This window comes from Sceloporus occidentalis, unplaced genomic scaffold (assembly GCF_023333645.1).
Source record: "Sceloporus occidentalis isolate IW3139 unplaced genomic scaffold, rSceOcc1.0.p SCAF_1, whole genome shotgun sequence".
Taxonomy (NCBI): domain Eukaryota; kingdom Metazoa; phylum Chordata; class Lepidosauria; order Squamata; family Phrynosomatidae; genus Sceloporus; species Sceloporus occidentalis.
In genome coordinates, this window is record NW_028316981.1 from 247344369 (window position 1) to 247370687 (window position 26319).

General features: G+C 39.3%; 1 protein-coding gene across 2 annotated transcripts in view; it reads right to left on the reverse strand.

The window, feature by feature from the left end:
- Window positions 1–1615: 1615 nt before the first annotated feature.
- The window catches only part of SLC12A2 (solute carrier family 12 member 2), a 74486-nt gene continuing 49782 nt past the window's right edge, over window positions 1616–26319 (reverse strand). Inside the window, exons 15-27 of one of the 2 annotated variants that reach the window (XM_089491336.1) lie at window positions 22401–22500; window positions 20883–20994; window positions 17822–17962; window positions 17405–17511; window positions 15369–15448; window positions 14270–14395; window positions 12664–12711; window positions 9521–9643; window positions 9302–9413; window positions 7810–7896; window positions 5880–6015; window positions 5688–5755; window positions 1616–4286 (exon numbers count right to left, since the gene is read on the reverse strand). In XM_089491336.1, the coding sequence (XP_089347462.1) occupies window positions 4151–4286; window positions 5688–5755; window positions 5880–6015; window positions 7810–7896; window positions 9302–9413; window positions 9521–9643; window positions 12664–12711; window positions 14270–14395; window positions 15369–15448; window positions 17405–17511; window positions 17822–17962; window positions 20883–20994; window positions 22401–22500 (1376 nt within the window). In that variant the 3' untranslated portion in view covers window positions 1616–4150. The remainder of the gene's footprint in view (window positions 4287–5687; window positions 5756–5879; window positions 6016–7809; window positions 7897–9301; window positions 9414–9520; window positions 9644–12663; window positions 12712–14269; window positions 14396–15368; window positions 15449–17404; window positions 17512–17821; window positions 17963–20882; window positions 20995–22400; window positions 22501–26319) is intronic. The other variant, XM_089491339.1, reaches the window with a different exon arrangement.

Here is a 26319-nt window from a genome sequence, read left to right on the forward strand (position 1 = left end):
AGGCTGCTGCATTAGGCCACTACAAGGCAATCGATCTCATCCACCTGATAGAAATGGGTTGACCAAGGCCTTGACTACTATTCCTATCTGGTTGTGGGCATAATTAGAAAGTACCTTTTAAGGAGGACCCCAAAAGACGGCTTGGAAGGGGCAAGACTGTATAAAGAAAAGGGGGTTAGTTAGAAGATGTTCAGTCAGCCCTGATTAATACTTGGCTGGGAGACCACCAATGTTATCAGGCACTGTACACTGCATTTCAGAGGAACGAACTCACAAAACCACTTCCCAAGTATTTCTTGTATAAGAAAATCCTAAATGATGGGGGCTGGAGGGGAAATCATGGGGTTGCCATTAAGTTGACAGGTGACTTGAAGGCTAGTAGGCCCAAACCAGTACCCTCTTTAAAGCTATACATACAAAGGGAAGTGCAGGAGCCAGCATGGTGTAATGATTTGAGTGTTGGACTAGGACTCTGGCAGATGCAGACCAGGAGACATCACCACACAAAGCAAGCAGCGAGGTGGTGCAGTGGTTTTAAGGGATGCTACGTATAAAGATGTTTCATGCAGCCTTCTTCCACACTGTGCACGAAGCCCCCTCTGCCACTCCCTTTTCTCTCACTACCCCCTCCTGCTGCCCCTGTTCCTCCTCACTGCTCCCCTGGATCTTCCCACTGCCCACTTTGGGAATCACTATTCTAGAGCAGGGCTGAACTGTTGAGGATGACACCAACTGGTCCAACTGGAACTGACAAAACATCACTTCCAGTTTTTAGATTAAAAAAAAAGGAGCCTCACAGGAAACTTGTGGCCTGCAGGTTGCACATAGTGAATCTCTGTTTTACAGGCGGCAGTGGAAGTAAGTGCCAAGCAGCAGCAAAATAAATCTTTACGTCCCAAACTTTCTGTTGATAAGGCTTTTTGCACAAATAAAAGGCCCAAGGGGGGCTCCTCCTACCCCTGCACAAAAGGCAGAAGACAAGGATGAAAAATGGATGGGGAAAAAGTAGAAAGTATAGGGAAGATGGGGTGGGCAGCCAACAATAGGGAAGTGCAGAGCACACATTTGCAAGGGTAGAAGAACCTGGGCTAGTACGAGGGAATAGTTTAGAAGAATGAACCTATTTTAAATAGTTGGTGGGGAGCTCATCTGTACAGTAGAATATGTTGCTGATTTAGACAGTCTGACTTTGTCAGACAAGCCTTGTGTTCATACCAAAACCATTTTCCATTCGGTTTTAAGGAAATGTAGGTGGGATTATAGTCTTTGTAATGAACAGGTGCAAGACAAGAGTCCGGTTACTGTTCCACCTCATCCACACATCAGATTTGAAAATTAAGAATCAATTCTGCATCCAGATGGGCAGGAACAGCTGGCTGGCAACACAAACATTTATTTAGTATAGGGACATGGTGGAGTTAGACATTCTACTTGGGGTATTAAATTCTTTTACCTAAGAGTTACAGATGCATTTTAAAACACTGTGTGAGATATCAAACTTGTAATGTGTGATGTAAAATATTCAGCTAGTCTCCGTACATCATGTTTCCCTCCCGCATTAGGCAAGGCTTGATGGAAACAGGTTCAGAAACATTGAAAAAAAAATACATAAAAATAGATTAATTTAGGCAACCACATTTAATTCACTCCCATTTATTGCAGTGATCCTGCCCCAGTACAGAGTAGAAACTGCAATACTCAACTGTTGTTAAAACATTAGAAAAGCCATTGTGTGTGACAGTTACAGTACAATATTATCAAAATATGACATGACATTTTCAAACTGTGGATAGTACCAACCAAAGCTCAATCCTTAAATTAAGACCATTGTTTCCTTTTAAATAAACAGAAAAGCATATAAAAAGAATTATGTAAAAAGGAAGTCCTAATATAAACATAATGAAACAATAAATAGTTGATTTGTTCTGCTACTAAACACTTCCTAATTTCATAAAATAAAAATTTCGACTACAGAAATGGTATTGCTGAGCATCAATGGAAAACAATTATTTCAAGTCATTACTGATTGTAACTGAAGAAAACATGGCGCCAAAAAGAAGTTGAATTTAAACTAAAAAGAAATTGGAATGGCTATGTCACAAACTTGCCTTTTGGTAACAAGTTACAGTTGACATTTATTGGAGTGTTAGAAGATTAAAGATTAAATTTTACAACATTTGACTTGGTGTTTGTGTGTGTTGTGTATGTGTGTGAAGGACTGAGAATTCTCATGTGAGAAACAACCTTTATTCATTCACAGACATTTGCTACCATCAATATATGCATATTTAGATACATTTGGTATTTTGTACACATCACACATACTTTCCATTTGGTTCCTTTTACAGATCAAAAGCAATCGTTTTCCTCAATGGGCAGAATTTTAAGTAAGTGTACCTGTGGAACTGTCTGAATAGCAGCATTAAGTCCATGCCCTATTATTTCTGTACATTAAACAAAAATGGAAATTCAGATTCACTGATTCATTCTGTCTCCTACCATCACACCAATAAGCACTGCAAATGTGCAATAATCAATGTTTTTAGTCACACACTAGGAATGTTTGGTTTGTTTGGCTTTCTTTTTCCCAGGAAAAAAACGATGTTTTTTATAACTTCTAATTTCTTTTGAAAACTAGATACTGGCATTGATTTACCCTACCTGGCAGCCAACTTGTATTGCACTTCTGAAAGAGAGAAAACACAGTCAACATTGGTAAGACAATGTGAGTTACATTTTACTGGAATTCAAATCACTGTATGCAAGAATTGCCTTCTCTCAATAACAGGGGCTGCCAAAGGAACTGTTCGTTTACTTTGATCCTGTCTAGCTTAAAGACTTGTTTTTGTGTTCTGTTTCTTCATTGACAGAACACTGGAATTATAGATGTTTCATCTTGTGTACAGCCCCACACTACTGCCAAAAGGCAGAAGAATTTTAGGCAACTATTACAGATATTAGGCATAAACACTATTACTAACCAAGTGATTTTTCAGTAAGCAGTTCAGAGTAAAAAAATATAAAGCTGTCAACACACGCACACGCAAAGAGGGCACACAAATTGGCAGTTCTTGAAGACACAGGAGTCATACAAATTAAAATGCAAAGGTCAGGAAGATCAAACCTGAGTATTTAACAAGACTAAACATAGATTCTGACAAATGAATCAGTTGCCTTTGGACACCTCTAAAACAACACGGCCCATTTAAATAGGTGAATGAAACTTAACTTAGAAGGTCCTCAAAGGTTTGAAGTATCCTGTTAGATGGCATCCCATGTATAATTGGGATATTTACAAAATCCTGTAACAGAACTGCACCTTCCAAGTGGAGCTGCAGAATGTAAACTGGCCTACTAACCTTCAACTAAGGTAGTGAAATGGGGAAAAACATGGTGGAATCTGAGAAAATTGCTCTCTCAATTAGTATACTTTATCTTTATTCAGTGGTACAAATTGAATAGTACAAAGTCCTAGATATTAACATCATGAATTTGGTTTTTCATTACAGCCAACTTGCCCCATTTACCTTTTCCAGATAAGATACTTTAAAAAACAAAAAACAAAATGAGAAACATACACACACACACACACCATTCCAAACAATAGGAAACATACAACAGTAAAAACTAATACCTTGATGGAAGACCAGAATGCAGCATTTTTTAAATTGTAAGATGGAAGAGTCTAGAAACTAAAGGAAGTTTGATCTAAAGCTTCAGCCAATGGCGGACTGACATTCTTTATAAATTTACAAAACCGGGTATATGGATGAAATTTGGTTATCTTCAGAAGGCACCTCAAGGCTAAAAGGCTTTTATAAATCTATAATCCTTTCATTGATCAAAAATAAACACTTTTATTGCTGCTGCTCAAGTAGCAAAGAAAAACCTTTTTATTCATTCCTCAGTCTACCAAGGAATCCTTCCCCATTAAGCAAGATTAAATTACAGAAGAATTAGAAGAAAACTGAAGCTTTCACAACTTTAGGAGCATAGTGACTTTCCTTGTGTGCTTTCAAGTCAGTGGAATAGTGAAAGAGTAGTCACTTTTTGCCTTGTGTGATGTTAATATTTCAGTCAAACATCTCAGTGTCTCCCCTTTAGGCACTGAAGTACCATTTCTTCACAGCTGCAGGTTGTGTTGCTGTGCTTAGGAATAGAAGGTAAGAACACTCTGATGATTCCCACGGACAAGGAGAACAGGTGGCAGGTCCTTCGAAAGAGCTTCTATCCAGGCCATGTAAAGAGCAGATGATATTGCACTTTTTCGTGCAACTGGCAAACTCCTACGAAAAAGAAAGATGGAGAGGCAGTTAGGGCAGCAGAACTAGACTAGGTAACACAAAACATCTTTAACTTTGGAGACAGACAAGTAACGTTTATTGGTTTGCCACATGAATCATTTGACCATTAAATTTTGCTTATTACTGGACAGGCCTTAGCAGCAGTTGTCCGTCCCACACAATGAGGTCCTCAAGTAAGAACTTACTTCAGCCAAAAAAAGCTAGGCTAACGTCTGTCACTCAAAGGGCCTTCTCTACTGCTGTGATGAAGTTGTGGAACGACCTGCTGGAAGAGATCTGCCAAATGTCCACTCTTACAGACTTCAAAAAGGCTCTTAAGACGGATCTCTTCCGGCAGGCCTTCCCAACCTAGCTAACTCTAGCTTCCTCCCTTATGTATGTTTATGAATATGATCTCAATTTTCTGATGTATGTCTCTCTGCTTGCCATAGTGTTTTTAATTTTAACCTAATGCTGTATTGCATTTTATTGTTTTTAAACTCTGATTGTTTAATTCTAGTTTAATATTGGGGAGGGGGTTGGGAAGGGACCATTTAGTATTTTATTGTAATGTATTTTTACTGTTGTAACCCACCCAGATTCCTAGTGATTTGGTGGGCTATAAATACATTATTGTTGTTGTTGTTGTTGTTATTATTATTATTATTATTATTATTATTTTGCTACTATGACAAGCTATTATTCAGAAATAAGATCTCCAGAGCTCTGGTCTCTATGTAGTTGGTTCAGCCATCTCTTGGAACAGCCATCATTTCAGGAAGAGACAATGGTAATCGACTAGTTCTGCCCCTGAATTTCTTCACCTGCTGTTTCTCCTCCTGAAAAGATGGCTGTTCTTATGACTTAGGAAGTTTTGAACCAAGAGACACAGGAATGTCCCAGTTTCAGGGTTTTTTTTATTATGTAACTACCAAAAGGCATTTTTATAACCAGCTGTGGAACAATTTAACTTGTTGGCAAAATTTGGACTATATATTCAAAAATTAATTTTCTAAACTTCCAGAACACTAATAAGTAGTGTAGATATTTTCAATATCAAAAGCCATAATCCAAGTCGCTCTACTAGTGACATCATAATGTTTAGTGTGTACAGTTACACACCGATACCCCAAATATCTCTTTTGCCTCTGAAATACATTCTCTTCCCAAACAGTTACATGACAGATAAACATGACACTTACCAGTCCAAGATTTGTGAACGACAAGGGGTTTGTGGAGTTAAAGGACCACCAGTAAACCCAGAATAAAATATGAGCTAAACTGACTATAAGCTTTCTGTTATGGTGGTGAACATAGCATTCTTTTTGTTGTATCAGAATTAATAGAAACATCTTCTGAACAGTATTTTGGTGTTTCCAATATTTTCTACAAGCTATTACTTACATAACAATTAGATTAGCTGTGCCTGAATGTTCTTTCAGTAATTCATTTAATCTAATCTGGCGGTGGCTCTGCAATCAAAATGAGAAGATTATTGATGTAAGCATAAATAACAATTTTTAAAATCAAGAAGTAAAATTAACTAAAAGTCAGACAAGGTCAAAGATACCTCTATAAGATAGAAAATTCAGATACCTTGGTTTTGTATAGCTCAATTTCATTATCTGTGATTCTCCAAGGTTCATCTTCTTTCATTTTATCTGCAACATCTTGCTCTTTATCATCTTCATGAAGTCTGAATGGCTCTATCATTTCTTCAAAAGCTGCAATGCTGGAAATTATTTGATCATATAATTGAAATGCATAAGTTCTCAGACTTACTGAAATTTCTACTAAAAGATATGTGCCTAAAATGCTACATTTACCTATCAGACAAATGTTCTATTCACTGTTAAGCACTACAGAACCACTAAGTGAGATCCAAAAAGTTACTTTAGGCTTGGTCATTCCTATTCGATTTCCTGCACAGCTTTAGCCTAGAAGTAAAGTTCCCTTGCAGTAAAAATCCTTTTGAACCTCTCCTCAATTTTAACAGAATGTGTTTTCATGTGTAGCACAGAAACCTTATCTTTTCTTAAAACAGAATAGTACCCTGGAACGTGACTGGAGATAAAGAGAAGACTGCTATGCAACAGATACTGTTAACAAGGATAGTAGTTTTTTCACTAAATTAAACTGTTACTTAAAACCTCAGGCCATCTGTAGCAGGACTGCATTTACTGGCTTAAGCCCACAGTGACAATCATTTGGCCCATCCAGATGTTAGATGTTGCTGGACTGCAACACCCAGCACTCCACACCACAGCTTAATGGCTAGGGCTACTGGGAGCTGCAGGCCAACTTCTGGAAGGATGTATGATTCTCACCTCTGGTTTAAGACTTTAGGTTTGGTTTGCACCTATCTGCACTGTAACCTCCTAGGCTAGGAGAATTCCTTCTGCGGATTTAAAAAAACAAACAAAAACTCAGTACAACTACAAACGTGTCTAAAAAGCTATTTTCTGAATACTACAGCCACAATTTTAAAGCAGGATGGCAAAGTGCAATCCATAGGCTATGTGTAATTCTATAGGGCATCCCTTTAAATGGCCAATTGTGCCCCTAGAAGGGGATGATTGGCCTTTCAAACTTTTCAGGATGTCCACACACAGATTCAAAGGGTGACTATGGCCTCAGACTTGTAGTAGTTGCCAATGGCAGATTGAAAGATATGTGCCTAACACATTATGAGGTGTTCTTTGAAAAGACAAAAGAGAGCTACACATACATAAAAATAATACTGCATGGGACACTTTATGTGCTCTAGATTAGTTCTGAAGCATAATGCATTTGTAATAGAGTAGGCTGCAAATCTGTAATTGACATTTTGCCTTATAAACTGGTACATGCCTCTGTACCATGTCTATCTATTAGTGTAATTTATGTTTACTACTGAATTTAATATTCTTTCCAAAAACACTATGTTGCTCAAGCCATTTAGTCTGTCTGTCTCTCTCTCTCTCTCTCTGTGTGTGTGTGTGTGTGAGAGAGAGAGAGAACGAGAGAGAGAGAGAGAGAAAAAGAATCCTATTTAATATTTATGGTTCAGTGGTAATAAAACAAATAACGGTCCATTAATGTTATTTTATTCAAATTCCATCTGAATCTTAAACTACAGTGCACCCATACCATACGCAGGGCGCACTATACGTGGCTTCCAGCTTAGGTGGAAGCTGCGTGATAAGACCAATGGCGTGTGAACCACCCCGAGCACACGCCCCATTGTTTCCAATGGGGCACGAGCATATGTGGATTTCCCCTTATACAGGGGATATTTGGTTAGCATTCATGATTCATGTTCTTAATGATAATCAATGTTTCGTTAACAGCTTCTGCTTTATATTGTTCTCTTATGCCTGCCATAGCTTTAACAGATTTCTTGTAAAATGGGTTCATTAACACAATGTTGTTGCCTTTTATAGTAGACATATTTTCCGCTGTTAAAAGCTCTCGTGGCTGCTACTAATGTAAAGTTGACAACTTTTGTTTTTAAACACAGAAATAGGAAATCACAGCATCAACTTACTTTTCTTTCTTTGGCTTTGTATTGATGTCACCAAGGACCATGATATCTGAGAAATCTATCCGAAATTTGCTGAGCAACGTAGCCATCCTAAAAACAGTTTTATAACAGCAACAGTTAATTGTAGATTCACACTGATGAAAACATTTCAAATGTTCACAGTGATGTCTTCATCAAGCTCTGGACCTATAGGCTCTAGAAAGGATCACCTGCAAATGGTGTTATACCTAATGAGACTTTGCACTAGGGGAGAGCACTTGTAATCCCCCTTTGCCTATACTGGCCAGCCCCTCCCCCAACATCAGTGTCATATTCTGTGTTATTCCAGAGATCCCCAACTGTACCAATCAATTTTTTTCAGCAGTGCAATAGGTGAAGATGAATGGGTGATATCAGTAAAAGACAGATGTCCTGCTTTGCCTAACAGAAATGGTTTTTTGCTAGCAGAGAGCCACTACGGCATAAGGAGCCACTGCTTCCTCCGTGGAACTCCAAGTCTAACAATTTTTAAAAAAAATATATACAAATATATTGCTTTAGCCTCCTGAACCTGTCAGGAGTTAATATTTTGTGCAAACTGGAACAACAAAAAAAGTTTCATTTCATAAGCAAATAAAGAAACTACAGACAGAAATAAGTCTGAATTTAAGAATCAATGCAGTGTTTGTTCTCATTAGAATTTTATTCTAATTAAGATACAAGAAATTCGTATTTGGGAATTTAAAAAACATTTCACTTCATTAAATGTATGCTTTTCTTTAGACACAGGAAAATACCAAATGTCATACTTAAAGTATCATTTATGATATACAGTGAGATCTTGGTATCTCCAGGGAAGATACCGCCATTGGGGACAACAGGGGCTGTTCTTAATGGTGGCGCAAACACGCAGCCGCACTGCCATTGGGGACAACCGTGCCTTTGTTCCTTCCAGCCAGGTAAGGGGTGCCCAGGGAGCAGAAGAGGAGGTAAGGCAGCGGACAGATCTGGGGGAGGGCTGCTAAGGTGGGTGCTACCCACTCCGTGGGGCATAAGGAGGAAGGCAGCCCCACAATTGAATTGGCCAGGAGCCCTGCAGCAGCAGCAGCAGTGCAGCCTCTGCCAAGGGCACTGCAGGCACCCTGTGCCCTTCTCCCAGCAGGCACCCTCATCCAATCTGCCCATGACCTCTGGTGCCTGGCGAAGCCACCCTCGGAACATCAGGCACCTACCTGACTGGTCTGGTGCTGCCTGCTGATCCTAGTCCTCCTTCTCCGGCAGGCATGGCCACAAATGTGGTTTCAATGGTGACACAGCAGGGACAACTGGGGCTGTGCCTAACGGCAGCGCAGCCACATATATGCGCTGCCATTGGGGACCACCAGGTGCTTGCTGTCCATAGAAAAGGAGGACCCACTGTGTGCACAGTTATTGATACTGTTATAACATATAAGCATCCTGATGTGAATTTGTTGTATTCCTTATAAAAATAAATAAATGAAGGGAACAAACATACGCTCTTCTGTCGTGATCTATTCTGTTTATTTTTCCACCAATGAACACCCTGATCTTACAGTCTTTCCATTTTTTCTTGGTTGTCAGAAGATATGGAATCAGGAGTGTTAAGCCTACATGGAGAGGAGGAAAAAATGTTCTTACTTTACTGAGGTTTATGTTGTTAGAAATTAACACAGGATTTTTAACGATTTGCAATATTTAAAAAAAACATGATTACCTCCATCATCAAAAAGCCACCACACATCAATATTATTTTTTCCTTGTTTCTTCTGGAATTGAGAACTTGAATCAAGCAGTCTTTGATCAGCCAAGTTCAAGGGAACACGCAGGCCTTTAGGATCTGTAGAATTGAAAAGAATTGAGATCTGTAGAATTGAAAAATCATTAAATAACCGTGGTAACTGTAAACCATTTATCTTTTATACAAATCAAGATCAAGATACTCGTGTCCTTCAATACAATCAAGACTATCTGCCTAACTGCAGCCCTCCATAGCACCCAAACCTGCTCCAGACTATTTCCCAACCCTTCATAGCAGGTTTTGGGGTGTACAACCAGTTGCAGGAGGGAAAGTGGATTCTTAATTCTGGTTGAAACAGTGGGATCCAGCCAGGACAGGGGAGTAGGAGTAAGATGTTTTTACAGGAGTTGGTGTAAGAATAAGGAGTAACAAAATATATTTGTTTTTATATTGTACATGCAAACACCATTTTTATTTTTATTGGGGAGTAAAATAGGTAGGAGTAACATTAAGAAAAAAAAATCTTACTCCTGAGTAGGACAAGGAGTAACAGCAAAATCACCACTACTCCCCTGCCCTGGATCCAGCACATGCATACCACTGAATTTTGACTACTGGGTGAATGAGAACTTTAGTCTGAATTATTTGGACGCTGGCTTCAAACCATCAACTTGTTACAGAAGCACAAACTAAGAGGCCCAGTTCAGACATAACAGGGAGCTTTTATACCATGGTACATTTTAGTTAGATGCACTCACTTGGCAGCACAAAGAAGCAATCAGACAGCGTCAATGAGCATACTTGTTCATGAATGACAAACCAGAATTCTAAAGAGGTCTGGCTTAGGATTTTGAGCTAATACAGCCATGAAAAATCTACAAACTCTATGAACATGTACTTCTGAGGAAGGAAGACTTCCACTACCTGTATAACATTTGAACCAAACCACACAAAAGCAATTTCTTTAGAATTCTGACCCAAAGAAAGATGAGGAAGAAAGCATGGATGTGTGTTACTCTGACCTATGCAATCAAATTAAGCAGAATTAAGTATATGCTTAAGTTTGCTATATTATTTTCCTTCCGTTTCATTCCTCTATTACCAAAGGTGAGAGTGATCATAGAATCATAGAGCTGGAAGAGGCCACGAGGGCCATCCAGTCCAACTCCTTCACATGAGGGAATTCACAAAGCCCCCCTGACAGATGGTCATCCATCCTGCTAGAGACTTAAGTCCTACTATAAGCGTTGCTTATAGAACATTCTGTAAATTCAGTGGTCAGCATATTTAAGTATCAAGAGATTTGGAGATAAAGGGACACTGGGAGGGAGTAGAGGGTATCCACATGTTCAGGTGAGCTCTCAAGTGTACAGAAGTAAAAATAATCGCAGAACTATAATAAGGAGCCCTGGAGGCGCAATGGTTAAAAGCTGGTACTGCAGCCACAATGTTGTAAATTCAATCCTAGAGGAGGGCTCCAAGGTCCACTCAGCCTTCCATCCTTTCATAGGTTGGTGGAAACAGTACCCAGCTTGTTGGGGCAATGGGCTTACACAGTGTAAACCACGTAGGGAGTGCTAGTTCACTGATAAGTGGTATAAAATGTGCTTGTTATTGCTAATTGTAAAAAACAATCATGAAGGTTGAGCATGTTCACGTGCCCTGCAGTAGTCATGAAAACTTGAATGGAGTTGGAAAAAGAAAATTGGAAGAGAGAAAGAGTGATTTGGCTAATCTGAACCTCTTACAGGTTAATGTATTCTGGAGGACTACATGCTAGTTCACAGACACCCTGATCACAAATACTCAGGTAAGCAAATGAAGGTACTACAATATTTTTCTCAGGTTTCACATAATATACATGGTCCAGACATCACAGATCATTCTTTCACCTGCTTGAGTTTAGGCAAATACAGCATATACTGTTTATGCTGTCCACTGGAAATTAACACATTTACACTACTGGAGTGATGTAAGAAAGAAATTGATGAATTTTATGCAGAGGTATTTGAAGAAATGTAACTTCAGCCATTCATTTCATTATGAAGTAAATAAGGAAGTTACAAAAATACCTTATATCAAACTTTGATGTTGTTGTTGTTTTGAATGTATTAAAAGTGTGGTTATTACATGTGGTAGTAAAATACATTTAAAACATGGTTTTATGAGAGCTATACAATTTACTCTCATTTGCTTTATTATATTGGCCTAATAATGACCAATAATGTCCCCCAAGCCTCAGACTGAGTATGTGGAGGGTGGTACTATTGTCCTTTTTCCCCAGACATTTTTACCTCTCATGTAAAAAAGGAAAAAAGGAAGTAAGAGGATGTTCACTTCCCTTTTTAAAAGCGTGCATAGTGTTAATAAAATTGGGTGCAAAATGTTTTCTAGACATGCTTCTATGCTACACTTGGTACTAAAAAAGCAACACTGGCAACCAACTGGTAATGGCTCAGGATCCTGTGTGGTTCACACTAGTGCTTCCTCTAATACCATTAACATTACTTTTCAGAAAATGAAAGTCCCAACAAGGTAGTACTACAGAATTCATTGTTCCACCCAATCAGGGAATGGTATACACCCAGTTATCTCATACACTGGCTTACCTCAGAGATTCCACTGAAAATATACCTCACAATACATGGACCTAGCATTACATTTCACTTTCCTTCTCTGAGCAGCCTGCTCTCTGAACCGGACTGCAATCTTCCTTTGAAATGTCATGGGATGGGGAGGGGGGGGGGGTGGCCTATCCCTCCATGGCACAACAGAGAAATTTTTATTATGACCAATGTCTTTGAGATACTGAAGAAAGCATTTTTGATTAAATCTCTGCCACAACATGGCACATTTGCTGTTATACTTATCCTTGTGTTTCCAACAGCATTATCAGGTGAAATTTAAGCAGTCATAACATTTTTTGACTAAACGACTGAACTATCATGAGCAAGAAACCTAAGTCTCCATGAGCCCAGGATGTACAAACTATCATCTCTGTGAGAGAAACAATAGCCCTATCTGCATTTGAAATGTATGAAACAAAAAGTAGGAAAGTACAGACTGATGTTTACAGTATGGAAAAATGGATAAAACCAAAAGATGAGAAAATGGCCTGCCTTTTTTCAAAAGTGGCTGTGTTGGGGTCTTGCCATCGTCTTCCTCTTCTGGATATGGTTCAAAAGTGAAAAAAACAAAACAAAACATTATTGACAGTATTAATGAAAATGTGAACTCTGCTTTTTAAGGTGTAACATGAATTGCTATTATGGAAAACCAAATATGAATGAATTCAATTGATTTTATGAATGTGAAATATTAGCATGTTAATAAACACTTTCTTTGCACGCACACAGAGAGACAGACATTTGCACTTCTATCACTGTACTGAAACCTGCATGTTCGAAGTAGCTGAAATGACTGTCACCTAAATTGCCCTTTCATCCTGATTTTTTTTCTGATTACCCTCAAAAAGGTTTGAGGACAAGAGAGAGGAGTTTGGCATGACTAACAGTTATCAAAGCAGCAGGAGGCTGTGGAAAACAGTATCTGTCGCACAGCTTTGACCTAAAACCAACTGTGCCACTAGATAAGTACTTCAAATGTGTTGGGCCTATAAGCATCCGAGGGACAAACACATAATTTTCCTCCAGCACTGTGAGAAGACATTCTATACACATATTTATGACTTGTGTGTTCTCCCAACACATTTGATCAAATGTGCTGTCAGATAATTTTAGATCTAGAAACTAATGAATTTATGCCCCCCATGCCGTATGTATTATTTCAATTATAAAGGAGAAAGTGAAAATTTTTCTCCTTTCACACTAACTTCCAAGCTTTACAACTGTTACATTCTTTATTTTATATTCCTTATATCACAGTAAAAACAAACTCCACTATTTGGCTTATTATTATTATTATTATTATTATTATTATTATTATTACTAAAAAGGTCATACTTTTTTGCACAGCAGTTTTCTAGGGTGAGGGGGCACTCAACAATTTACTCTGCCTGCAATTAACCACTGCAGTTAGAAGGTTGCAGCAGCAGCAGCAGCAGCAACAACAACAACCACTATAATATCAGATAATACAAATACATTTCTATGCATGCCTATGAAGAAAGGATAATTATTACTATGGTTGCCAAGTTTTTTGTTACTGGTCCTGCTGCTCTGATTTAGTGGAACAGATGTTTGTGTTCAGTTCTCTTCTGGTTCCAAGACTGGAGGTTTTACGGTAATACTTAACATCAGACACAGTCAAGGGAAGTTATGTACCAAGTACTTGTGGCAAAAGGCTGGCCAGGAGGGCCCTTTCCCATGAGAGGGCTTCTGACTATCACCTAGTAGTCTCTGACTATTGGCACCTGTGTTCCATCCGTAAAATGACCACCTATGCAGCAGTGCTTCAATGTCCTTGTGCTGGCTCAAATTTTTTTGTGAATCACTTCCAGTATATTCTTTACAATAAAAATAGCACTTGTTCTGTGGTAATAAGATTTCTTTGACATACTATACTGTATATTATACTATAATGTAAGTTTGACTAAGAAAGTACTATTTCTGAATCTTCCCAAAGCTTAAAAAATGGAAGAGAAATGAAAGTTCTGAGGTACCTACTGTCCACCTTTTGGACTGTAAATTTGACTTTAAACTTTTTAAAGTTGGACTCTATAATGATTCTTGTATTCCTACAGCCAAAATTCAAGTAAACTGTTACCTTTATGGATAGGAGCCTTTTCACTCACTGGCTTAGAAGTCACAGTCTCAGTCTTCTTGCTGTAGTCTACATTAACTATAATGTCTTTAGTTACTGGAGATTTCTCTTGGGATGACAGTATTTCTTCTGTAAATATGATAAATATATTATTGAGATTTATGAAAACCAATCAATTAACTTGCTAAAGGAGAATAAACATCTTATAAGCATAAATAGCCCAGGCTAAGATAAAGCAAATGGGGTTAGATGCAGGGGTGTTAAGTACTACTGATTTGCAGAACTTTCGAGCATCTCAAGAATGCCATTCCTCTCTAGAGCAGTCAAAGCTATGTTTATGTCCAACTGCTTTCATGGAACTTATGTAGGAAGATATCTACACACTTTATCATTATATATTGTCAGAACAGACACATAGATGATAACTAGAAATATTTAAATAAAGAACCACTTCTTTGGCCATTGTCTTGATCTTGTCCTTATTAAGAACTGTTCTCTTCATTTTCAGTTACTGACTTTACTTTGTATGATAATCATTTTGTTTCTTTTGAGCTTGTTCATAAGCTACCCCCTTGGTACTCTGCTGTTCGCTCTTTTCGAGAGTTTCATTCTGTTAGTTCTGTATCTTCCTTGAATTCCATTGCCTCCTTGGGTTCAGCTGTTTCTTTACTGAACTCAACTTTATCTTTAATTCTAGATAGTTTGTCCCTTTGTCAACAAGTACAATCTCTGCAACCAAACCTCAGAATGTTCAAGGACCATGATAAAATGTTGAACTTAGTGGCTTCTTGTTTAAGCCATATAGTACTTATGAGGTGTGCAGTTTTTGTGTAAAACCACTGAATGCAATACTAATAGATCTATTTTGACCAGGATGTTTACTTTCATCCCTACATTAATTCAAGATCATAAATACTTGCTGCAAAGTACTTTTAGTTTGTAGATATACAGTTATATCTACAACCTCCAACAACAAAAGAAAATGGAAAAGGGGGGTGAGGAGGCTGAAATGCTCAAGAGAAAAATACTGTTGTATCAGCTTACATTCCATTTGTTTCAGTAGTACTGTTTTTGCCCAAAATCATATTCTGATTAGAATTACCTTGGCCCTGAAGGTGAGAAATATCAAGACCTTCCCTCAGACGTATTACAACCACTCCATACTGAATGTCAAATGCATCACTGTAATAGAATAAACAAAATTTGAGAAAACCTATAAACAGTCAAAAGTTGAATAATGACATTAAGAGGGATAAGCAAGCAAGGTAGTGAATCAGAGCAAACAGAAAAATGACCTTGAAGGTCATGCCAGTTCCTGTAATCAGCAGAAACTGTTCTATTTTTATTTTGTTTGTGTGCATTCTGATCATATCTCCATATCCTTGTAATAAATGTTTTCTTTCTTCTTGTAAGTAAAGTATTCTCTCTAGGCATTTCTAGGACCTCCCATGCAATTCTCAGGTATGTTTCCATCAGAGGTTGACCATACAATTGCACTGGAGGACCTAGAAATTTCCAGAGACACCTTTTTTTTCTGACTGCATATAAATGAAACCACATTAAATGAACTTGTGTTATATAAGGTCTTACTGTACTCTCTGCCTGTAGAACATGCAGCCATGTCTGCATTTCCTCCAAGCTTTAATAAGGAAACTGAGAAATTCTATCTAACCCTGGATAAAGAGGTCATAAATAATAACTGTTTCCAGTTATTTAATGCTATTAAAATTAGCATTAGGTAAGGTTTCTCTCTAATTTTACTTATCCCTACAGTCTGCTTGAGGAAGGGCTTTACAGAATTAAGAGTTCAACAAATAGCAACTGCCTGCTCAGGGGGTAGATATCTTTACATCCCTGCAACTGACAGATTGTGCCTATGCAGAAATGGATGTGAAAAAGACTTACTATGGCGCGGGACAGACCGCCCAAAAAGGACAGTCTCCTAACACCTAGCTTTGGTCCACGGGGAAACCACAGCCTCCAGACCACGGGACTTCCCCGCAGACCAAACTGAACGTGCAAAAAGTGGGTTCTTCTTGCACCAATGGCGCACTCACAATGTCATAACGGCGCCACGACATGCGGACGCTAGGCGTCCGTCGCGTAATGATGGTGGCACCTATCTGTACAGGGCACCGCCATTTTGACACCCTTGTCACGCGCGAGGGGCATCTAGAAGCGCCACCCCTTGCACGTGAAGAGGGCATCCTATCGTGCCCGTCTGGATCAGGCCTATATTACTGCACTACACTCTTATAGTGCTGCCATTCTACTTTTACTGCTCAGGCTGCCTCCTGTTGCATTCTGAGGGTTGTAGTTCAGTGAGGCCTAAGAGCTCTCTGGCTGAGAATTCTCAAACTGCAAATCCCAGAATGCAACAGGAGGCAGTCAAAGCAGTTGGAGTAACAGCACTATAAGAGTGTAGTGCGGTAATCTAGTTAGTGTACTTCTAGATACCCACTGTATGCCTTCCTACACACTGTTTAGTATCACATTCTGTGTCACCAATTTAGTGACTGGTCAGCTCAGAACATAGCAGTATGTTATATGGTAAGAGTATATATCTTATCATGTTGCTTTGTATGCAACAGTAGTTAAGAACATTAGAATGAAAACCCTGAATCAATTGTCACCAGATCACAAGTAAGCTTGATAGCTTGAAAAAGCTCAATTTGGGAAATATTATGAAGTGTTTAGAAGCAGTGCTAAATTATGTGTGTTTAAATGGTTTTTACATTTCTTTATACTGTTTATATCTGTATACCTGTACCTATGTCAATAGGTATTTATTGCATTCTGTCCTGTTGTATTTTTTGTTTGCAATGACCTATGCCTAATAGTAATAAAATATTTTGGAATGGATTGGACACAGATTAAAATGCTAATATATGCTGAAATTGTACCATTAAAAGGATATAACTTTATTTTTATACAGTTTTCATTTAAATAAAGTAAAAAAGGGCATCCAAAGTACTAGAAAAATATTATTGATCACATTCAACTAATGGAAAAAGATGCTTATAATTTTCTGAGAGTAATTAATTCAGTAAGTACTGAGATAAACTCGTACAGTAAATGCATGTACTAAAACTAACAGAATTGCATCTTCACAACTGGCAAACAGGCTTCTCTACTTACTGTAGTAAGTTGATGTAGGTTTCAACTTCATTCATGTCAGCTGACTGCCAGTCTTTCTTAAATCCAACCACAAGTGTGTTTGGTCTCATTCTACCCAAGCCTGCAGCCTAACAAAACAGAAGATTTTTTTTTAAAAAAAAATTAAAAATACTTAAAATTTATAATTTAAAAATTTATACCAAAACATAGAGAACAATTTTAGAAAAGGCTTCAATTACATAAAAAGTGGAATATTCTTCCTCTATTCAATTTGTGGTTTTGTTAGAGATCAGGTATTTGACAGCACGGCTCTAATATTGATGCAGGTGTCAAACAGGCACTGAAGTTCTTCAGGACAGACGGGGGGGGGGGGGGGGGACTAACCTTCTAAGACACTGTACATCTTATTTTACATCTAATTTTACCATGATAAGATACCTGCATTAAGTATTGTGCTCCATCTCTCAAGTCTTCTGCATGTACTGGAGCATAAAAGGCTTTCATTTTGTTTTTAATAAGCCACCGCTGGTACCTTGCCATATCTGTCGACAATTCCTTCAAGGCCTGCCTACGAGGGCCCTAAAGGATAGAGAATACTATTTTACATACATGGAAACCCATACTTATTACAGATAACTGAAGATTGATTACCAAGGAACATCAACTGGCTCTTTCAGAAATATAATAAATTAAAAAAAACATGTCCAATTCAAAAGCTAATGGCATCACTTTGACAAGAAGACAGTAGAATACATATCCAAAGTAACTATTATTATTTTCTGATCACAAAACTAGAAAACCATGAGAACTTTTTAATGCTGCCATCAAGTGTTCCCCTCATAGCAACTGGCATACTTAGAAGATTCCTCCCAAGTAAAACATGACTAGGAGCCAGGATGGTATTATAGGCAGCTTTCAGCATATGTGAAGCCGCCTGGAAAACAGGCGAGTACCCCACACATGTGCACTGCTGCACAAGAAGCCCAAGCCCCATTATATCCAATGGGGCTCGCAAATGGTGTGCACAGCCGTGGGGCACACGCACAGCCACACAATGAGCTCAAGCTTACATGCTTTTTGCTTTACGTGTGTGGGGGGGTACAGAACAGATCCCCCGCATAAAGCAATGGCCCACTGTAGTTAGAGTGCTGAACTATGACTCTGGAGATCAGGGTTTGAATCCCTGCTTGGCCATGAAAACGCATAGGGTAATCTTGGGCAAGTAATACTCTCTTAGCCTCAGAGGAGGGAAAAACAACCTCCCACGAACAAATCTTACCAAGAAAACCTGTTATAGGTACACCTTAGGGTTTTCATAAGTTGGAAATGAACTGAAGGTATGTAACAGTTCTCCTTATTATAGAAAATACTGGAAAGGTTCAATACTTCAAGTCTTAGCTAGATGTGCTCCTTGGCTAATAAAATCCCTCCCACAGAAAGACAAACTAGTTCCTTCTCTGATCTCTTTCTGCTGGCATGCAAAGATCTTTCTGTTTATCCAGGATTTTGGCTGTTAAATGACCATTACAGCACTTCTTTCAACTAGGGTGTGCTGTATTTTTATTATCATGATTATGTTTAAAATACCTTTAAAATATGTTTTAAATCAATATTTTTAATTGAACCATTTAACTGATTTTTAACTTTTATATTATACATCGTTTCAACTTACACTGTGAGCTTCCTTGGTTCCCATTATCAGGAGAAAAGCAGAATAATAAGCAGATAGATTTTATTTATTTATTGAATTTTGGAAAATTTATCTTTTGGCTAATTACTAGCTGATGTGGAAAGAGGTTTTTAAATGGTCAGATTGATGTAATATTTCTTTGTATGCTACTTAACTTACTTTCAATTTGGTTGTGCTGTAACATGATGCTATGTTTAATTGAGTTCTAATATTACCTGTATATGTTTTTTTAAAAAATTGTGAGCTGCTTTTCAGATTTTCAAGAAAGGTGGAATAAAGTTTACATAAATAAATACCCAAAGGCATGTTGTTCCAGGCAGCCATTGTTCACTGAACAAGAAACTTCAAAGGGAGAGTCAAGCATGAAACTACTACCATATTTTCTGGTGTATAAGATGACCAGGTATATAAGACGCCCCCCAACCTTGTCAATAAAAATATAGAGTTTAGGATATACTCACTGTATAAGACTATGCCTTTTCCAGAGAAGTTGGCAGCTGGCTGAGAGCGCATGCACAGGCTTCAAGAGGCCTTCAGAGGCCCCTTAGAAGCCTGTGTGGGGCTGCCAGCTTCACAGGCCTCTGGCATATAAGGCGGCCCCTGACATTTGACCCAATTTTAGAGGGTCAAAAAGTCATCTTATAATACAGTAAATTAAAATTTACCAGTTCTGTCAACTTTGTCTTGAACAGAGATTACTATATTGTGCCAAAGCACATGCTTGCCATCTGTGGTATGAGCCTCTGCGGTTGGCAAGCCCCGGCTTTCTGAATGGGTGGGCACACACACGGCAGCACAAGTGGAAGCACGCACCCATTGAGAAGAATGGGACTTAAGATCCCATGGTTTTTACTATCAGTAGGGGGTTCAAGAACGGATCCCCTGTGCATAGCAAGGGTGCACTGTATTACTATTTTAGCCTGTGCTAACAGAACCACAATTTCCAGTTCAAGAGACATTACAGTCCCATTATATTCTGTACTGGTCATGCCTCATCTGAAGTATTGAATTCAGTTCTGGGGCCTCATTTTAAGAAGGATTTACACACGTTAGAGTAAGATCAGAGAAGGGCAACAAGTATAAGAAATATGGACAACAAAACCTGTGAGGAACCGCTGAAGGGTCTGGGCATGTTCCACTTGGTGAAGAGAAGACTGAGGGGTGAGATGATTGCATTCTTTAAATACCTCATGGGCTGTCTCAGAAAGAAGGGTGCAGGCTGTTCTCTGCTGCCCCAGAGAGAAGGACTAGATCTAAAGGTTTTAAGTTAAGAAGAGTACTTTTTGATTGAACATTAGAAGGAATTTCTTGGCAGTTAAGAGAAAGTTGGCAATGGTACCAATTGGCTTGAGAGCTGGCAGCTACCTGCTGGTGATGTTTTAGCTGCAGTGAGTAAAGGGCTGGACTAGATGGAGCATGAGGCCCCTTCCATACATACTACAGCTGTTAATTTAACAAATGTAAGGATGTTCATCAACATAGCTCTGTGAATGGTTACTGTAACTATTTTACACAAACAGTTTTAATTACACCTGACCTCTGTATTTCCTGGATTTCAGTCACTCCCTAATATTTTCTTCCCTTTTCTCATTACCTTGTGTTTATTTTTTTTTATCTGCCAACTCAGGGTGGCATTCAACACAACTGATGAAGCAAGCTCTGGTCCCCAAAATCTTATGCTATGATAAACTAATGTGGCTTTAAAATACCACAAGACATTTGGTTGTTTTTGCTTCACCTGAAGTGACTTCCCATAGAAATGGGGGGCTGGGAAATAGTATAATAATCATAAAAATTATTTAGACTTACCATATGTACATGACCACAGATCATCAGGCCTACATTTTTGGTAAAGGCATGGACCAGATGAAGCAATGCAGGACGAGAACTTGGAGCACCACTCATTACAAGGCATTGTGGCCTAATTGTAATTTAAAAACAAACCAAAACCAAAACGGTTAGTATGTACATTCCTGATAAGCACTTGGGACTGCAGTTGGCTCTTTGTATCTAAAGGCTTGCCATCTGCAGATTGGAGCATCTGCCCTAATGGTGGCATGTGCATGCAGCTGAGCTAGTGTGGCTACAAGTACAGCGTGCCACCATTAAGAACAACGGGACTCGAGGTCCCGCCATTTTTGGCATCTGTGAGTGGGAGGATCTGGAGTGGAACCCCCACGGATACAAAAGGCCAACTGCATTTGAATGGTTATTTAAAAATCAGTGTGTTCACTTCAACAGCAGTTTGGCACAAAACATTATTAGTTCCATATACAGTGCACCTGCGATTTACGCGGGCGCACCATACACGGCTTTCAGCATATGCTGAAAGCCACGCCAGAAGAGCCCTTCACGGGCCCTGGAAGAACTAACGGGGCGCATCCCCATGACATGCACGCACTGCTGCACCACCATGCGCCACAGGCGCAAGCCCCATTATTGCCAATGGGGCTCTAGCATACGCTGATTTCTCCTTATGCAGAGGGATCATCTGTTCACCAAGACAGACATTGCTTAGTAGGTCTAAAGCTGGACTTCTTCTATCACAACTTTTCCATATTAACACTTTAGAAGATTTGTGGCAGCTATATGTGTGTGGTTGATGTTGGTTTTCATTTGTTTTTAAGAAGGCAGATGAATTCATTTTGGCCTGTTTTATTGCATATTGCATTCTTACTGTCTTGACATTTGTTATTTAGCAGTAATTAACTAAAGCTGCCAATCTGACGATATAAGCAAAAAGTCATTATAAAATTTTTAGACCTACTACTGAAGCAGAAGCCATGAGTCTGAAATGTTATATTTACCCTCCAGGAGCATGCACAAGTATACACCTGTATAATGCCATGAAGTTGACTGCCAAGTAGCAGCATGTCTCTATTTTTTGTGCTCCCTTACTACTAACACTGTCATTTTTCTCTCCCCCCCCCCCCCAAATATCATTTTTAACACTTTTGCTTGATTAAAAAGCTTGCAACATGTATTACGTGCATTGTGGTTGGCCCAATACAGGCATCACTGTCTTGTAGATTTTGGATGATACCCTACATTAGTTCAGAAAACTCAATTTGTATGGAAGTGACCCCTTTCCATGGGCTCCTTTCCTTGCTTCATACTGCATACCTGGGTAATATTATTCATACCTAGAAGATACACAACTACTACTGTCAGAATCCCACAGCCAGCATGACTGGTGGATTCTAGCTGTGGTCCAAAAAGTAATGCTTCCAAGATTTGCTAAGGTGTAAAGTGTGCTTGTTTCAACTCTGTTGAAACAATAAAGCAATACTAAACCATACTGGCTTATTGCATTTTATTTCAATTCACCTGAAGTTTTTCACGTGGTCTTCCACACCTGTAAGGCGGACAGCATGCTGCAACGCATTTAAGTATGTCAAAGCTTGAGTTGAAGATCCCCAATTAACATCTGTAAAAAGACTAATTTTATTATGCTGAAACAGAAAATTTGCTTTTAAATAAAGGGAGGTAGATACAGCCCCCTAAAGAGGTTTCCCCAGGAATGTATTCATGCTATAATTTGGGGGTCAAATACAGTTTTGTATGAAAACCTGGGGAGCTTCAAAATATTCAGTCAGACAAGCCTAGTTAAAACCCAAGAGGATTAACAAGAGGGGTTAATACTTCTTTAGATGTGCAGAATTCTTGATTTTTTTCTATAAGTTGGCAGTGATGCTCTACCTTGGAGAAAAAACATGGTAAACAAGGAAAAATTCTATAGTTCTGGCTGTGTTTTTCCCCTCTTCTTTCCAAGAGAAAGAAAGAGGAGTCTTCTTTAATAATAACCTACGTCTGTCAAGTTATTAAAGTACAAAGGTTCCAGTTATAAAAGCGTTCATAAGCCCTATATATTTAACTCTTAACAAAACAGACAAGTAAAAAGTGCCGCCTTTGGACTGATCCAGGGTTGTGCCATGCAGATGATGCATGTCCTCAGATTGGCTGAAAGCTGCGCTGAGGGTGGTTAATGCAGCCCAAGCCTGGCTGCAAAAACAATGGTAAAAAATTGTTCCTTACTGGCAGTTCACTTTGAACTGCAGTGCGAGCTGGCCTCAGGACTGTAGTGTTTGGTTGCCATGATCTCATGTCATTCAAGCCTCGCTCATGGCTGGAGTATCCAGAGGCTGCTGTGCTCTAAGCTGGCCATCTGCTTGAGCTCTATGAACCTTTAGTCTTTTTGGTATTTCATATCTTAGTTAATTCTTGAAGGTTTTTTAAAGCACTTATTGGTCACAAATTTATAAAATATCAAAGATAAATTTTAAAAGATGGAACTGGGTTTGTCAAGTTAAGCAATGTCAACAAATGACCTTCCAAAATAACACTTGAGTGAATCTTGAAAATCATCTTGAAAAGATGGAACTCAAATTACTCAAAATGAAATTCCTCATATTCCAATTCAGTGTTACTCCTACTTAAGAGTCGACTTACTGAAAAAAATGGGACATTTGGTCACAACTAACTTAACACAATTAATTCTAGTAATAGCAGCTACATTTTTATACTGCTTCATAGTGAACTCAGCAGTCTCTAAGCGGTTTACGACATGTAAACTAATTGCCCCCAACAAGCTGAGTACTCATTTTAGCAACCTCGAAAGGATGTCAGGCTGAGTTGACCCTGGAGCCCCTGGCTGGAATTGAACACACAACCTTGTGGCTATGAGTGAGTGGCTGCAGTACTGGCATTTAACCACTGCACCACCAGGGTTCCAATCCTCTAGTTAGGACTAACACTAGATTTGACCCTCTGCATTTTGCACCTGGTAGGTTGTTACAGAAGTTGCTTAGCTTTTTCTACTAAGTTAAAGGCCAATGGTAATTTTGTAACTTTATCCACAAAATTTGTTGGGAGCAAAATTTACAGTGCTATAATCATCATCATCATCATCAAGTATCAGCAGTTGTTAGCCTGTGGTTTGTGGACCCACTGGGGCCCCACAATGCCAGCATTGGAGGGAGGGTACACTCACCCTCCCTGCCTCCTTCTCTGCTCATCCTCCCTCACTGTCTCTTTCTCCCACAGCCAGGGTACATATGGAGGACCAGGGGCAGTGGAGTGAAGGAGCCTGATCAAACAGTGGGGAGTAGAGCCCCCCTCCCTTCCTTCTCTGCCAGATGCCACTGCCATGCTCCCTAGGGAATTCATTCACTCTCCCTGCTTCTTTCCCCCGCAGGTAGAGCACACATGGAGCCAAAGGAAATCTCAGCTATCCCAAGTCAAGGTGTATAGTAAGTATAGAATCTGATGCACTTTAGGGTTTTTAATCTTAGGTTTTAGGGTCCAAAGCAACAAAATATATTTCAAAGGGGTCTCTGGTAAAGGAAAAATTAAAAATCATTGATCTGTATCATAGTTTAACTAAGCAAGGCTGAACTTGTAGTATGGTATACAGTGGCTGCATCAGGACAAAGAACCATAGAGTTGGAAGTGACTACAAGGTCCATGTAGTTCAGGCCACTACTATGCAGGAATGCATAACTAAAGCACTCCTGAATTATGCCCATCTAACCACTGTTTAAAGACCTCCAGAGTTAAGGAATTAACTTTTTTTAAAAAACTAAGAATATTAAGAAACTTATCCCTTTTTGTCCAGTACTTCAGCTTAGTTTCCTAAAATGTGTTCTTTATTCTTCCTCTGCCACTCATTTCTAAACCAGATTTGGGTACCAATTTAGGTGAATGGCTGCTATGTTATGGACAAAAATGATTGGAAACTGGACATTAAAAATATTTTAACTACAATAAAACATAGTAATTATGCCTTTGCCCTCTGTAACATTTGAATAGTACCAAAGAGATTTTTAATAACACATACAAGCTCAATGCAGCATTCCTTCCTCACTCACATTCTATACTAAGAGGAGTAAAAGAATGGTGGGTGAATCCACAGCAAACCTGTGCAGCCTATCAGCATCTCACCGCTGGCATCTGGAGCCACATTAGGCTAAGCTTGTACCTGATACTTAATTTTTCTTGCCTCGTGACAATATCCGAAGCACACATGCCACACTTTTGTTGCTATGGATTTAACTGTGATGGTTTGAAGTCTTCAGGGGAAGTGAAGTGTATTATTATTATTATTAACCTTTATTTATGAAGCGCTGCAAATTTACACAGCACTGTACATGCAATCTTTTTAGTTAGACGGTTCCCTGCCCTCGGGCTTACAATCTAAAAAGACATGACACAGAAGGAGAAGGGAGTGGTGGCGGGAAAGGGTAAGAGGTCCAGCAGTTCCTCTCTACCTCCGAGGCCTGGACTGGAGGGAGGGCTTGGCTTCAAAATGAAAGGTTAATCATTTTCCAGGGAAAATACATACTCTCAAGTAGGATAATACATATACAATACATAGCAATACAGGAAATGGATCGATAAACAGGCAACAAAAGAACATCAGATAGTAAGCGACAATTATGCAATGCCTGGGAAGGCTTCTCTGAACAGGATGGTTTTCAACTCCGTTTTGAAGCTGGTTAAAGAAGTGATGGCTCTTGCTTGTGGGGGAAGAAGGTTCCAAGAGTGAGGGGCAGCAAGTGAAAAGGGGTGAATCCGGGATGGGGCAGAGGAAATCCTGGGCTGAGACAGGAACCCTTGACTACCAGAATGGAGGGCCCTGGTGGGAAGGTGAGGAGAAAGAAGGTCTGATAAGTAAGGAGGGGCCAGTCCATGGAGGGCTTTGAATGTCGACAGCAGGAGCTTATACTGAATGCGGAAAGGGAGAGGGAGCCAATGAAGGGATGCCAACACAGGAGAGATGCGGTCAGAGCGGTGGGTGGAGGTGATAATGCATGCAGCTGAATGCTGGACAGAGATTAAAGGACGGAGGTGAGAAAGAGGAAGCCCAGCCAGGAGGACGTTACAGTAATCCAGTCGTGAGATCACTAGGGCATGGACCAGGATCTTGGCAGTAGAGGTGGAGAGATATGGTCAGATTTTGGCAATATTGTACAAAAAGAATCTACAAGCCTTGGCTGTGGTCTGGATCTGAGGTATACACGACAGAGAAGAGTCATAGATAAAACCAAGACTGCGGGCTTGCTGGACTGGTTGAATGGAAATGTTGTCCACAGAGACAGAAAAGGAGTGTTGAAGGGTGGGCTGATGAGTTTTCCTAAGGACAGTGTGTAGAGAGAAAACAGAAGGGGACCCAGAACAGAGCCCTGGGGAACTCCAACAGATAAGGGAACAGGAGAAGAAGTGTAGAGATCTATACCTTATTGGGCAG